The sequence below is a fragment of the Callospermophilus lateralis genome, chromosome 6, assembly GCF_048772815.1.
Source record: "Callospermophilus lateralis isolate mCalLat2 chromosome 6, mCalLat2.hap1, whole genome shotgun sequence".
NCBI lineage: Eukaryota > Metazoa > Chordata > Mammalia > Rodentia > Sciuridae > Callospermophilus > Callospermophilus lateralis.
The window spans coordinates 159,681,430-159,696,755 of NC_135310.1; the positions used below are offsets into that span (position 1 = coordinate 159,681,430).

The 15,326-nt window shown below is 48.7% G+C and overlaps 1 protein-coding gene across 3 annotated transcripts in view; it reads left to right on the plus strand.

Annotated features, from left to right (window-relative positions):
• The window catches only part of Carmil1 (capping protein regulator and myosin 1 linker 1), a 252,454-nt gene that overhangs the window by 142,947 nt on the left and 94,181 nt on the right, over positions 1 to 15,326 (plus strand). For all 3 annotated transcript variants that reach the window (XM_077109704.1, XM_077109705.1, XM_077109706.1), the window contains 3 exons: positions 825 to 913; positions 2,060 to 2,154; positions 9,306 to 9,392. In XM_077109704.1, the coding sequence (XP_076965819.1) occupies positions 825 to 913; positions 2,060 to 2,154; positions 9,306 to 9,392 (271 nt within the window). The remainder of the gene's footprint in view (positions 1 to 824; positions 914 to 2,059; positions 2,155 to 9,305; positions 9,393 to 15,326) is intronic.

Sequence of the window (15,326 nt, forward strand, 5' to 3'; positions counted from 1 at the left end):
TCCTGAAGGGCTCAGCGCAGGGCCTGTCCCCTGGAGAGCTCCAGAGGACGTGTCATGTCACTGACCCCTCACTAGCCGGGGCCTTCAGCTCTCGGCTCTGCACCTCAGCATCTTTGGGAAGCCCTTTGGGTGTTCCCAAGCTTGGGTGACATGGGCCTAAGGGTTCTTGTACACTACCAAGATGGCCTCTTTATCATCTTACCTTAGTTGTGTATTCTCTTTGTCTTAGCCTGTTGGGACTGCCTGTAGCAAAACACCATAGACTGGGTAGCTTATAAACAAGAGGAGCTTATTGGTCATAGTTTCGGAGGCTGGGGAGTCTGTAATTAAGGCAGCGGAAGATCCAGAGTCTCCTGGGGCCTGCGTTCTGGCTGGTGGTGGCCCCTGCAGCTGTGTCTCCACGTGGTGGGAGGGCAGGCAGCTCCCTGGGTGCTCTTTTCTCAGGGCAGTGATTCTGTTCATGAGGGCTGCACCCTCACGACTAGTCACCTCCCAAAGCCCCACCCGCTACCACATGTTGATTGAGTTTCAATAGAAGTGGGGGCTGTCGACACGCCAGGACCACGCGTTCGACACAGGAGTGGGGTGTGTTGACGTTCACTGTCGTTGCTCACCCTTGTCACGGGTGCGCTCTGTCCTTTATGTCACTGTGTCCTCACGGTCCTTGTGACAGTGTGAGTGGTAGGTGCACTTCAGGAGCTGTTGAGTGGCTGGGTTCGTGGGCGAGTGTTCTGTTCGCTCTAGACTTCGCATGACACTGCTTTGTAACAGTGAGGTGGCTTTCTTTCGACTCACGGGATGGTCAACGAACGTTTCCGTTACAGTCTGCTGATGTCTGCGAACAGATCCTAAGGGTGGTGAGTCGGTCCAGTCGGCTGGAAGAACTGGTGTTGGAAAACGCTGGACTTCGAACGTGAGTATTTTCCTGAAGGTGTGAACGTGTGGCGTTAAGACTCGGTGGCGTTCACTCTTTTAATCATCGCGTAGATCTTAGAACTCCGGCCTCTGCATGTGTTTAGTTCTCCCTGCTGGAAAAAACAAAAAACAAAAAAGCAATCCCGTGCTGCCCTCTCTGTCACGAGGGCCAGGACGTGGCCTTTACTGTATGAGCGTTGCTTGCTGTTTGTGGGGAGCCAGGGCTGGTGGTCAGCAGTGCGGACCTTGACCGAGAACCTCGTCCTTGGCAGTCCCCTGGCTCTCTGCAACTCAGGTGCTTTGCTCTGGGAAAGGGTGACAGAGGTGCCTTCCTTGCAGAGTGGCAGAGGCGAGGGTGGGTGAGGGGACACGCAGAGCACAGGACAGGGCCTGCCATGTGGTGGGGGCCGCTGCCACTCCTAGGATTATGGTCGTTTGCAGTGGTGACGAGGCTCCGTGTCTCCTGAGGCTTTCCTCCTCTGCTTGGCTGGTTCAGTCACTTTTGTCCCCTCCTGTTGACCCTTACGCGGCCTTCACCTAGCGGTGGGGGGTCACACCAGGCCTTCCGGTTCAGAGCATAGACCGTGAGGACGAAGACGCCCTGTAGCCTGTGACAAGCGTTGGGTTTTGTCATCTGGCACTTGGCACGTTACTTCAGGTGAATGCAACGTGGAGAGTGGTTTGTGTTTTGTAAAATATAGAGCTAGGGATTGTAGCCTTTAGCTCAATAATCAGAGTAACCAGTTTTATATTCATGGGTGTTGCAGCAGATGAGAACGGAGTGGCCGCTGGAATTTTGATGAAAAGCAGGTCGAAACCAGGATTTAAAAAAAAGAAATGATAAAAGACCAAGTAGTACCATTAATATCATAAAGCATGTGTCTTTCTTTAAAAGGGCAATTGTGTGTGTTCTATTTGCTTTTGAGTGATGTTTTGGTGACTGGAGATGAGCCGTATTCTGGCTGCGCTTTCTCTAATGAGTCATTAGTGGGGTTAACACACATGTGAGGTGCAGATTGATGGCGTAAAGGGGGTTTCTATTGTTTAGACTTCACTATTTTCATTCTTAAATATTTCATATGAACAGTTTTACATCCTCTTTATTTACTCTGATATTTACTCTCACTGTTTTGTTTACTTGCAGAGATTTTGCACAAAAACTGGCCAGTGCTCTAGCACATAACCCCAACTCAGGGCTCCACACGGTCGACCTTGCTGGCAACCCCCTGGAGGACAGAGGTACCGCGGCAGACAGGGTTCCCTGGACGCCGCATCGTGGGGGGAGAGGGGCTTTATTCCCACAAAGACGGGCATCAGGCTAAGTTATAATTATGCTATAAATGCTGTTGATGGGTTTTTGCTTTTAGTTCTTACCTTTTGTGAGAATGCTCATGTTACAATTTAATCATTTGATCAACTTTTTTTTAAATGATACAAAAAGAAGGAGAGTATTGTTGGTAAAATAGTTAATTAGTTACCTATTGCTGCATAACCAATCATCACACGTCGGGTGGCTTAAAACTAGGTGGAAATGTCATCCCAGTGTCTCTGGGCTGGGCGGGATCTGGGTCTAGGGGCTGCTCTGTGCCCGGCATCTTGCCCAAGGCTGAATGTGTGTTGGCAGAGGGGCTGTGGCTGCTGTGGCAGGGTCCTCCCGAGTTCCTGGTTGTGGCAGGTCTATTACCTTGGGCTGCAGCACTGTTTTCTCTGCTGCTGATGGAGGCCACTTCCAGCCCTGGAGACCGGGCTCAGGGCCTTGCCCACAGTGTGGCACTTCTCCCCGTGGGGCACAGCTGGAGCACAGCTCTCTGGTCACCAGACCAGCAGGCTGACCAGGGCAGTTTCCCTGTTGATGAATTCAGAATCAACCCATGAGTCATGGAGGTGGTGAAATCCCGTTTTTTTGCGCCAGTCTCGTGCCATCGCAGGTGCTTTCCAGTGTGGGAATCTCGGAGGCCATCTTAGGGTCCTCCCACCACAAATACCTTTTAATATCTAACTAAAGTGTCAGACTAAGGGAGGGTGAAGGCTGGGGCTCACGTGGAGGAAGAAGGCTTCAGTAGATGAGGGTCGGTGGGGTCAGAAAGGGAAACCTGACCCTCGTTCTCAGAAAGTTTTCTGTGCAGGTGCTTTTTGGCTTTGTTGAGTAAGGGCCTTTCCTCTTCCCATGTCACAGACTTGATGGAGATTAATCATTCCACTGGACGGAGGAGACTGAGAGTCAGTTCTGCTTTTCCTTCTTGGTGTGGTCATTGTTTTGCTCTTAGTGTGAGACCTGGTCATAATCAGTTCATATTTTCTTTAAATTGAGTTTGGTTTCACTGAGTCTGCATTCTAGTGTGCAGTTTTAAATACCGTGGTGAAGTTGACGGAGATTCATTTCCTCTTTAGAGTGAGATGACGTCAAGTAGCATTTCTGTGCTTCTTCCTGCCAGGGTCCCCGAGTCCCGACCCTGTCTTTCCACCCTCCTGTGCCCGTTCACGGGCGCTCTCCTCGGCCTCCGCTGGGTGCTGCCCACTCCCTGTGGTCTCTTCTCTGTGGCTTCAGTTTTTGACACTCCAAAACCATTTCCAAAGTCCAGAACCTCCCCATGTCCACTTCTCTGCTCCTCCATGTCTACTGCTCCCCTGCTTCCCACCCGCCTTCTCTCTGGAGGAGCCTCTGTGATAAACAGCACCCTTCTCCCCCTCCTCCTCCTTCCCTCCTCCTCCTCTCCCTCCTCCTTTGTTGAGTAAGGGCCCCTCCTTCCCCTCCTCCTCTCCCTCTTCCCCCTTGTTTTGCACTTAGTGTGAGACCTGATAAAGAGCACTGTCCTCCCCCTCCTCCTTCCCTCCTACTCCCCCTCCTCCCCTCCTCCTCTCCCTCCTCCTCCCCTCCTCCTCTCCTTCCCCTCCTCCTTTCCCTCCTTCCCCTCCTCCATTCCCTCCTTCCCCTCCTCCTCCCCCTCCTCCTCCCCCTCCTCCCCCCTTATTTGCACTTAGTGTCAGACCTGATAAAGACACTGTCCTCCTCCCCTTCCCCCCTCCTCTCCCTCCTCCTCTCCTTCCTCCCTCTCCTCCTTCCCTCCTCCTCCCCTCCTCCTCCCCCTCCCCTCCCCTTCCCCCTCCCCCTTCTTTCCCTCCCCTCCCCTTCCCCCTCCCCCTTCTTTCCCTCCTCTTCTCTCTTCTCCTCCTCCTCTCCTTCCTCCTCCTCCTCTCCCTCCTCTTCCTCCTCTCCTCCTCTCCCCCCTCCCCCTTCTTTCCCTCCTCCTCTCCCTCCTCTTCCTCCTCCCCTCCTCTCCCCTCCTCCTTCTTTCCCTCCTCCTCTCCCTCCTCCCCTACTCTCTCTCCTCCTCCCCCTCCTCCTCTCCCTCTCTCTCCTCCTCCTCCTCCTCCCCCTCCTCCTCTCCCTCCTCTCCCTCCTCTTCCTCCTCCCCCTCCTCCTCTTCTTCCAAAAGAATTATCCTTTAATGAAATTATATGACTTTATTACTAATCTAAATTTCAAGTAATCCAAAATTTTTCTCAAAAGTGACTTCATAAAGTCAAGCAGAATGAAGAGTGCGCATCATAATGCATTATAGACACACGCTGATTATGATTTACAGTTATTACTTATGAACCTTTTTTTAGGAAACCTAAAACCAGTGTATTCTGTATTTTTTTAGGAACCATAAAGGAGGTTTACTAAGTTGAAGTGATGTATCCAAAATACAATCAGCAAGTGAAAGAAGTGTCTGTCTATGGTTGAGTGTCCTTGCAGTATACCTCTGCTGCCCTTGTTTTGTGGTCATTCTGTTTTAGACTGGCTTCTCCACATCATATTGCTAGAACTCTAAGGCAGAAACGTGTTATATTTTTAATATTGATGCTTCAAATCAACAAGAACCTATCTTAAACTATTTTCTACTGTGTGAGTCATAATGATTCCAAAATATACAAGTGTTAGAATGTCGTATGGTATTACAGGCTTTTAGGTGCATACATGATGAATGAGGTTAAATTTGCAATGTCAAATTTAATTTTCCAGTGTTTGTAAGTTAATAACATCAGATAGCAAATTACCATGCTAAACATTTTATAATTACTTTTTTATTAGGCAAAAATGCTTCAAAGTAGAGGGAGCTATAATAGTTTCTTTTTGAAGAGGAAAATTAAAATTGGATCTTTTTTCTAATTTTGACACATATTTAAAAAATCACAAGAAAGGTAATTTCATCCAGTAAAACCTCTAAATAAGTTTTTAATAGTAAATTCAGTGTTTCATTCACAGCTCCAAAGTATGCCTTTACTTTATTTTGGGCAAAAGTGTGCATTGAGCAGTTCTGGCCACAAGAACGCATCCCCTGGCCTTTTCTTTGTAGGACAGTTTCCTTGGCCATCAGTTGCGCTGGGTGTCACTGCGTAAGGACTTCAGAACACACAGGGAAGGTCATTTTATTTTCTTGATTTACATTTCCAAGACTCACATCTCTTTTCCCTCTCTGAGCTCTGCTAATGGGGTCCTTGGAATAAGAACTGGCCACCTTTCTAGGGATTGTGCGATCCCCCACCCGTCTCTTTCCTCGGATAAACACATCAGCCTTCCCCGGCCTGGTTGTTGTGGACGTCGGCATTTTTTGGTGGAGATCATTGGTTCTTTTTTTAATTCCTCAGAATGTAACTGTGCAGAGAAACTTTGACCAGGGCAGCAGCTCACTTGTCCAGCCCCACGTCACTCAGGGTCTGTGTGGGTGGCCTGCGCCATGGCAGGTCCAGGTGTGCATGCATGGCCGCGTCTGCTCACAGAGCATTCTCTGGGGGGCCTGATGGTTCTTGCTAGGTTAGCCGGACTCACCCAGCCGGTGTGTGTGCAGGGTGCTGGGCAAGGGCTCTCCGTGCCTGGACCCCAGTGTGACTTCTGGGCCTTTTCTCCTGTTGACAGATGGATGTTACATGAATGGGGGACACCCCAGGTCTCCCAGCCTGATTTCAATCCAGGTCTAACTGATTCGAGAGTATTGTTTTCTCACCCTCTGTAAGGTACTGACTGCACCCCTAAAAAGAGAATGTGGAAAAATGGTACCCGAAGTGTTCCTATAAGCAAAAATTCTGTAATGTAGAAATAAAAACATGCCACTCTTGAACACGAATAATGTTTGCTTTTCAATGAGTTATGCAGTGACTTGATTTATATAAGGGATTCTCTTCTGACAAAAGTACATATTTTTACTCTAGTTTAAATCCGGAGGATGGAGAGAAAAATGTCATCAATCAATTTAGTTCTCTCATTATTTTTGGTACTAGAGGTTGAACCCAGGGCCTTGTGCATGCAAAGTGCGTATTTTACCACTGAGCCCACCTCTGACCCTCTTATTATAGATATTATAAATGAGCTGTGCTGCCCTGAATCACGCATTCCCTTTCATTAGCATTGGAGAGGGGTTTCTTTAAAGAAGAAATACATTTATGACTTATGAATTGCCAGGAAATGAAAACCTTTCAAGAAAGACAGTCTCTTTTGGATTTTTGTAACACATAAGAACCTGGCACCACTTCATCTTACTATCACCAAGGCCTATGGTATATGATTTGTAAAACAAGTCATGAAATAATTCACTATTTCTCTCTAGGATAGAGTACCACGTTTTTAATTAGATGTGCTCTTAAGTAGCCATTGTGTATTTCCAATGACTTGTCTGGAATTTGAAAAATAGATACATTAGCTAGACTATCATCTGTGCCTTTTATTTCTGTCCTTTTAATCCTGTTTACTTTTAGATCTGCTTTTCAAAAGCAGAACTATCCAACCTGACTCTCACTTTTATCTGAATTTAGGCGCTTCGCTGTGAGTCCTTTTTGGTTTCATGACTTCCAGAGAATATTGCTGGATTATCTGTCCTTTCTGGGCACCTCCCTTTTTATATAGGGGTTTAGGACTCTGGGATGAAAAGGTGGGTGGTGTCCCTGGCCGGGTAAAGCTCTGTCCTATCCCTTCTTTGGCTTGAGCATTTCCAGGATTGTGTGCTGCTATGAATGATTGACACGCAGAAGACTATTAAAGTTTAAAATTATCGTCTTCTCAAAAAATGAAGTAAAATAAATCAATTGGAATATAATTTTTGAGTTTTAGTGGTAGATTTTAGCAGAAATGATTTTGGTCATATAAAAATATTTTTAGAATGATTGAAAGAAGAATGTGGCTTTAAGGATATTATTTTTTTAATCAACATCATTATAGCATATGCTCTGCTAAATAACAAAATATTTGATGAGTGGGCGGTGATAACTCCTATCAAAATTTAAAAGTGGAAATCTAATATCTTTTCTATTTGAAGTAACATGTGCATTCAGAAACGTCCATAAATCCCAAGTGTGTTACACAAGTTCCATCGCTATAACAAAAAATCCGAGATGATTAACTCATAAAGAGAACGGTTGGGTTCTGCTCACAGGTCTGGAGGTTCCAGGCTGTGCCTGAATGGCCCCTGGACTTTGGACCTGTGGTGAGGCGGCAGTCAGGGTGGAGATCACGGCAGAGAGCGCTGCTCCACCACGTGTCAGGGAGCACTGAGGAAGAGACTGGGTCCCATGTTCCCTCTGAGGGCACGTCCCCCCCTTCCTGAAGGTTCCACCACCTCCCAGTAAAGCGACTGTAGGGACCAAGCCTTCCAGGACCCAGACTGTGGGTCTTCGTGCAGTTGAGCACGGCACGCACTCCTGCAGAACCCTGCCTGGGCTGGAGTGGGGTGCCCACAGCCCTCCGGGCTGGCAGAGCTGGGCCCCGTGTTGCCGTCCCTGCCCTCCACAGCTGACAGAAGGTGCTGTGCTGCCCTGTGTGGTGACAGACCAGCTTTGCCCATTCCTGAACCAGGCAGCACGGGGCACGGCGCGCATATATCTGGCATCTTTGCTTCTCTCTGTGGGGAGCTTTAGGTCGCTTACTGTTCCTGGGGCTGACGGTGAGCTCAGTGCCTTGGAGTTGGTTAGCAGCGAAGGGCCCTGGTTCAGTCCCCACTGTGGCAAAGTGAATAAGAAGAAGCAAACAGCATGGAGCGCTGTAGAGGTGACCGGCTTCTTTCGTTTCTTAGTGGGGCACCCAGAGGTGCTCCACCACTGAGCTCCATCCCCTTTAGGTTTTGAGACAGGACCTGGGCTCAGTTGCCCAGTCTGGCCTTGGTCTTCTGAGCAGCCGGGATTGCAGGAGTGTGCACCACCTGACTTAGACATAGTCTTCTTAGCAATGTTTAATTAAATGCCTTCGCCCCCTCCCCCCCCCACACACACACACACACTCTGGAGAGAGGCAGGGATTTCCGGAACGTCCAACACTTCATGCTTAGTCAAGATGTACAACTTTTGCTATTTTCACGTAGTTATTTCTCGTAAAATCTGGTAAGATTTGTAGAGAATTTGGGCTTGTGTAATAGAGCAGCAACCAGCAGTGATTCCCATTGATGCCTGGAATCTCAGAATTAGTCTAGGGGAGCGTTTGCTTGTTATGGTTTTAGGAGCCTCCCTAGAACTGCCCCCGGGAGGTGGCAGCCCACCTGCAAGCGGGGTTGCTTGAGGAACCGTAGGGAGGGCCCACAGTCACCTATTACTCACTTCCCCACGTTCATTGCAGCTCTGAGTGAGTGGGCTGGTGTCTGTCCTCCCACTCCAGCCATCAGTTTTAAATACTATAGATTCTTGTCATTCCAAGTTAAAAACCTGACTGTAACAAGTTGAAACATAGCTGGGTGCAGTGGTGCATGCCTGTAATCCCAGGGACCTGGGAGGCTGAGGCCGAGGCAAGAGAATCACAAGTTCAAGTCCAGCCTCAGCAACTAAGTGAGCCCCTCTCTCAAAAGGGGCTGGGGTTGGAGCTCAGCAGTAGAGCCCCCCTGGGTCCAATTGCCAGTACCACACAGGGGGAAGTGGTTAAAACGTGCTTGTGCCCTGTCTGAGGTGGCTGACCAGAAGCCAATCAAGTTTAGGAATCCACGGGTTAAAAGTGAAGCTGTGATCTGAGTAGCTAATATCATTCCATTCTAGACTATAATCAAGTAGCACGCAGCCCTCATCCAGAGGAGACCAGCTCATTAAGACAGGGGTTAGATAGAAAAGGGGGAGCAATTATTTTGCCGTTCTCAGGAAGATTTGCATTTTTTAGATGGGACTATCAGAAGAGGGTCGCATTTGACCAGAGAAAAATGTTGGTCATGGTCAAGTTTCAGATACTGTCTTGTGGACTGAACACTCTGCCCTTCGTCCACCCCACAGGTTGGGCAGAAGGAAAAGGGGCACATGGTAAATGTTTGGAAAATAGCCTCCGGCTGCAGACAGGAAAACATGATCACTTCACGGGAATCACGTTTATTTTCATGTACTGCCAAATACAGCTGAGAACTTGAAAAGTCTAATGATCTCTCTTTTTTTCCTTTTTTCAGGTGTGTCCTCTTTAAGTATCCAATTTGCCAAACTCCCAAAGGGATTAAAGCATTTAAATTTATCTAAAACCTCATTATCACCTAAAGGTACAGTATATTTCCTTTACTTCACACCGCGTCTCTCTTTGCCGCTGCCCGATGAGTCGTTGAAACTCCTGTTTGTTGGGACCCTTCCCTGAGAACGCGCATCACATACTCTGCAGTCCTGAGATCAATACAGTGTGGACTTGAAGCCCCAGGTCTCCAGTGTTTTTAGAGTGGAGAGTCTGTCTTTGAGTCAGCGCGTGCCCACCTGGCCGCCTCAGCCTCGATCCCTGCCCTCTCCCGGGCACCTGGGGCCCTGCTGAATGTCCCCGCAGACGCGTGGGCTTTGCCATCGGGGGGCCACCTCTGCCAGGCCTCTCCTCCTCGCTGCGCCTCCTCGGTGCCTCCTCAAGTCTGGGTCCCTCCTGACTCACCTCCTCCCTGTGGTCCATCCAGCGGCCCACCAAGGCCTGTGAACTCTCTTATTATTCGGCCACACTGTCCCCTCGTGACGAGGCCAGGGAGTCCACTGCCTCCATCCTGCCTTCGTGCCTGCACACCCCGGGCCCCGAGCAGCCTCCCTCTCGCCCCAGCATTCCTGGGAGCCCCTGTTTATTGTACAAAAGCTTCGTCCGAGACCTTCTGTGCTGAGACGCGTCTGCTATTCCTGAGGCCACCGCTGACTTGGCTGCTCTTTCTTTGGGGCAATGCTGGACCCACGTGTGGCACTCCGTACAAGCAGTGCGTCTCTCCTGGTAGAGTGCGGCCCTCCTCACAGCGGTGCCCCTCTCTCCCCTGTGCCTCCAGCACCTGGCGCGGGACCTGGACCACTCTGGGGCAGTGGTGCAGGTTTCTTGAACGGAACAGCTTGGTGGTTCTTACGCAGACCCTCTTTGGAGGCATCGTAGGTAGCAGCGTCAGTCTTGTCAGGTTGCCTGAGACTCGGTCCTGGCTTTTACACCTACATAAACATGTTCTCCTCATCTCTTCTTCCCCGGGACACTTACTGTCAACATGAGCTCCTCATCTCGTTCTTCCCTGGGAAGAACATAGAGGATCTGTCTCTCAGGTAGAGGGTTAAATTAAATGATATAAATGTATGTGGTTTCTGGAACTAAGGTCTCAATAGGTACTACCAGCAGCAGCTGCTGTTAACTCTCAGGACCACCACCGTCACTGTGAATGCCGTCGTCACTATTACTCTCACATTACCAATACCAGCGCCCTCACCGCCACCATCACCCTCACCACCATCACCATTACCCCCAAGCATCATCACTACCACCATCACCATCACTTTTACCCTCACCATCGTCATCACCACCATCACCAACACCATTACTATCACTGCCACCATCACCACCCACTCCATCACCGTCCAAACCCTGTCACTGCCATCATGGTCACCGCCATCATCATTTTATGCTGTCATGTTTTTGCGTACTTTTGTTTCAGGCTGGGACAACCGTGGTGTCCCTATACCCAGATCATTGCTCACCCTATGAAATTCAGCTTCAACCTCACTCTCTCTTCGAAGCCTTCTTGGACGAGGTCCACCACTTCACCATCACAACTAGACGCTCCTTCCTCTGTGAGCGCAGTGAATCCCTCTATTCTCACACGTTGGCCACTGCCTTCTGACTGCGTCCTGGCTGGACGTTTCTGCAGGGTAAAGGCTTTCTTCGCCCGATCCTTCTCTGGGTTCTGGTGCCTGGTGCATCTCAGGCAGTCACCGAGCCGGCCTTGGGTAAATGAGTGAGGCAAAGGGGCACCTTGGTGACTTTGTGTCTGTCTTATTGTCTATTATTCTGCATGCACTTACACTCAGAGTGATTGGAAATTGGAATCAGTTCCCTAGGTCTCATGATTTTGCATGTACACATGTTTAAGAGTAAGGCATAAAAGTATACTACCAAAGGGAGAGATTTTCCCCAACAGTCAGTGCATTCTAAACTGGAGCTGGAAACCATCCCCATTTCCTGAAGCTAAATCTTAGCCCCTTTCTATTATTCCTGTTATACTTCAGAAAATTAATTTTACAAATGGTGACTTTTTCTGGGTGATCAGTGCATTGCATATTTATGGGAAAGACTTAGAAGACAATGAAAAGTATAAATAAGTAAAATGACTTTTAATGGCAGCACTGAGACATGACAAGATTGTCAGACAGTTTGGTGCCCAGCCTTCCACAGTGTTTCCTGCCCGGCAGTTCCTTATGTACACACGCGGGTGCAAACACATGTTCACAGCGTATTTGGGATTATATTGCACTAGTTCACAAACTTGTTTTCCTTCACAGTGTGTGGTGATTGCTTATATAAGTAAATACAGAATCACTTTCAACGGGTGCATGTGTTCTAGGATGTGGAATCATGTTCCGGGATTTATTTTAAAAAATCTATTGCTGTACATGTAAACCGTTTTTAGTTCTTTATAATCCAGCTAACACTAACCAAAATTTGCTTGCTAATTTTGGCCATTTAGTTAATATCTTTTTTAGGATGGCGTTTGCAAGTAGAATCACTAGGTGGAAAAGTGTGTGCGTTGTGAAAAGCCGCTTTCCGTATTTATTGCCACCTTGTCCCCAGGTGTTCTGTGCAGATTTCTCTACGTGCTCAGTCACCAGGTGCTATCCTCTGCATTCCTTCTCAAGCATGGACTGAAGGGCTCGGATGATCAATTTCAGCTCCTCCAGGTTTTGCTCAGGCATCCCCCGCCTCCTTGTCTTAGTCGTTTCTATTTCCTTTGGGGAGAAGGCTGCTCCACATTCTCGGTTCCTTTTCTATTTTCAGTTTTCATCTCTTCTTTACTTTACATGGCTTCTCTACCTGCCAAGAGGGCTAATCACCTACCCTGTGCTCTTTGATGGACAGAGGCCTTTTCCAAGTCTTCTTGAGAGGCCTTTTCAATGACATTTCTGTATTTGTTCAATATCATAGAAGAAAGAGAGGAATGTTTGTTCTTCCCAGGGTGGGCCTCGGTTCCGATTCCCTCCGTGCCACCTCTCACAGTGGTAGGAGAAGGGAGGCTCTATGGGCCCCGCCAGGCCCTTAGCATCTTTATGTTGAGGGCAGCCCCAAATTGCCTGTACCCTTCACAAGTTAGTTCTCCTAGTTATCTCTCTCCTGAAACAAGATATAGTGGAATATGTTTTGAGAATTACTATTGTTTTATAACATGAGACCCAAATAATTTTATGTTTATCTGTTTTAAAACAAATATCTTGAAATGCTTTTTTTTTAACATTGATTTCTTAAAGACTTCTAGGTAGATTCTGAAAGGTTCACAATTTCAGAGTAGCTCAGATTAAATGGCAGTTTTAAGTTTCTGTTGAATTTGACTAACATTTATATTTTAGTTCCTTGAAAACATTTATATTCAAGGCTCTATAATTTAAGACATTTTTTAGAAGTTTCCTCGTGACTCCCCAGTGCCTCCCAGTTCCCTTCTCTCCTCAGATGCTTGCTCTCTGGTGGTTCTCTGGATCTCTAGAGGTGTCCTGCTGGTTGGCAGATCATGTCAAGGCAGGGCCATCTGGTCCCCCTTTTCCAGCTGTAAACATTCCAATAATAAATACGAAGGCTGGTGGGAGTCACCAGGGGCCAGCATAGAGAGCAGCCGGCTGCTCTGTGTTGGGTGGGGTTTGTCAGAGCCCTGATTCTTTTCTAATCCTGCACTTTTATAATTCCCTGCTCCTGTGGACGCCCTGGACTAGGGGGGCTGGGGAGGAAGTCTGCCTGCTGTTTCAGTAGCACGAAGCTGAGTGACAACACGATCCTCCCTGGAGTGTGCTCAGGCTTTGGCCACCGGCCAGGTGCCCACGCTTGTCAGGGAGCCTTTTGCTGTCAGGACTAATTTGGCCTCCTCATTTTGGAGTGTATTTATTGGGTCTTAGAACACCCCACTAAGGATGAGATTCTTACAATGATTCTCTTGATGAGAGTCTGGTATTCTCCATGCGTTTTAGACTCAATGATTTCATTAAAGAAAAAGATTGATATTAAAACAGACAAACCAGTGGGAATCCACGACCCAGGCCATCACAGGAGGTACCTCCAGACACTGGCCTTTCCTGCAGGCCCTCGCAACTTCCTTCCGTTCAACACAGCGGTCAGACCTCCACCCTTCGTCAGCAAGCCCTGGTGCCGGCCTTGTTGGTAGCCGCTGCCTCAGTGTACCGTGAATACAACCGTCCCTCAGTTGCTGTCGGAATTGGCTCTAGGAAACCGTCTCTGTGCTGTGGATGCAGAATTCACAGATGCTTCCAGAGTCCTCCTGTAAGACATGCAGTGCTTGTACACAACCACTCACACTTTCCCTACACTCCAGCCATCTCTAGGTCACGGGCAGTACCTAGCGCAGCGTGACCCCAGGTGGACAGTCACACTCTGTATCGTTGGGGGGACGGTGAGCAGGAAAGGTCCGGACACGTTCCGTGCAGGTGCAGGTGTCCCTGCTGCTGTTTTCACTGTGCTCGCTGCACCCGTGGGTGCTGAGTGTGGATCTGCAGGCTGCCAGGGTTCACGTCTGCGGGGGCCCCAAGCTGAACTTCAGCTGGTCGGTGCTAACCCTAGTGGCTTTCAGAAGATTTCTTGAAATGAGAAAATATTCCTTATGTAGCACTGACTTTCATCCTGGGGTCTAGGTAGTTTTTCTACATGAAGGTCTTTGCATTTTTCCAAGGCAAAGAATGGATCTCTCACACACACACACACGCACACACACGCACGCACGCACGCATATATATATATATATTTCCCAATGCCCTGCACTTTATTAACACTTAGTAAATGCTGAGTTCGCAGCCAAGAAATCCTTTCTTGTGCTTCATTAAAATATTTGCCGTTGTCTCCTTAACTCGCCCAAATGTCCGCCTGCTTTGAGAAATGGCTCCGTGGTCCATCCTGGGCTCCTGGTTCTTTGTATCTCTCTGAAGTTGGAGGGTGCAGGGGCCCCTCATCAGTACCACCCCGAGTGTTCTGCACTTGTCTTAGGGAGGTGCTCAGCGGAGGCTGCTGTGCCCCCAGCTCTTTCCTTGGAGTTCCCACATCTCTACTGTGGACATGACCAGGAAGAATTTTGTGCACACACCTGCAACCCCAGCCTCTCAGGAGGAGGCTGAGGCAGGAGAATCACAAGTTCGAGGCCAGCCTGGGCAACTTAGCAAGACCCTGTCTCAAAATAAAAAAAAAATTGAGGATGTGGCTCAGTGGTAGAATGCTTGCCCTGTATGCATGAAGCTCTGGGTTTATTCCCCAGAACCAAGGGTCGAACCCAGGGGGGCTCCACCACTGAGCAACATCCTCAACCTTTTTTATTTTGAGACATAAGTTGCTTAGGGACTCCCTGAGTTGCTGAGGCTGGCCTCAAGCTTGCAATTCTCCTGCCTCAGCCTCCTGAGTAGCTGGGGTTACAGGTGTGTGCCACCACACCCAGCTAGAAATGTAGACTTTTGAGAGAAACATGGAGATATCCCGTCTGTTGACTTATGAATAATCATCAGAGTGGTGGGGAGTATGTGACCTGACTTTCCTGGACTCCGTTTGATAACTCTGCTGTGAAGACAGGAGACCTGATCAAAGCCCCCACCTGTTAGGCGCTGACTAGGCCTGTGGTGGTACCTGTCACCAGGTGGAGGTGAGCCCAGGCCTGCCTCCTGAACAGCCCTGCCCTCCTCAGAGCCCCAGCCTTTGGAGGTGGGTTTGACGCTTCAGGTCAGCCGACGTCGCCTTGGGCCGTTCATGTTCTGTACACGCAGACTCACAGGGTGTTGGTCTAACATTTTCCTCTGCATCGCTTCTTACATGGTAAAACTGTTTCAGTCCATATTTTGCCATGAAGTAGGGCAATACCCCGTCGATTTCCTGGGGGTTCAGTAGCCTACGTTACCTGCATTGGCACGTGTATCATTTGAACGTCACTCACAATGTCAGGAGCCTCTTGGCAGGATTTGGGGAAAGGGGGAGATGACCGGTTAGAGGGCTCCAGCATTCTGAG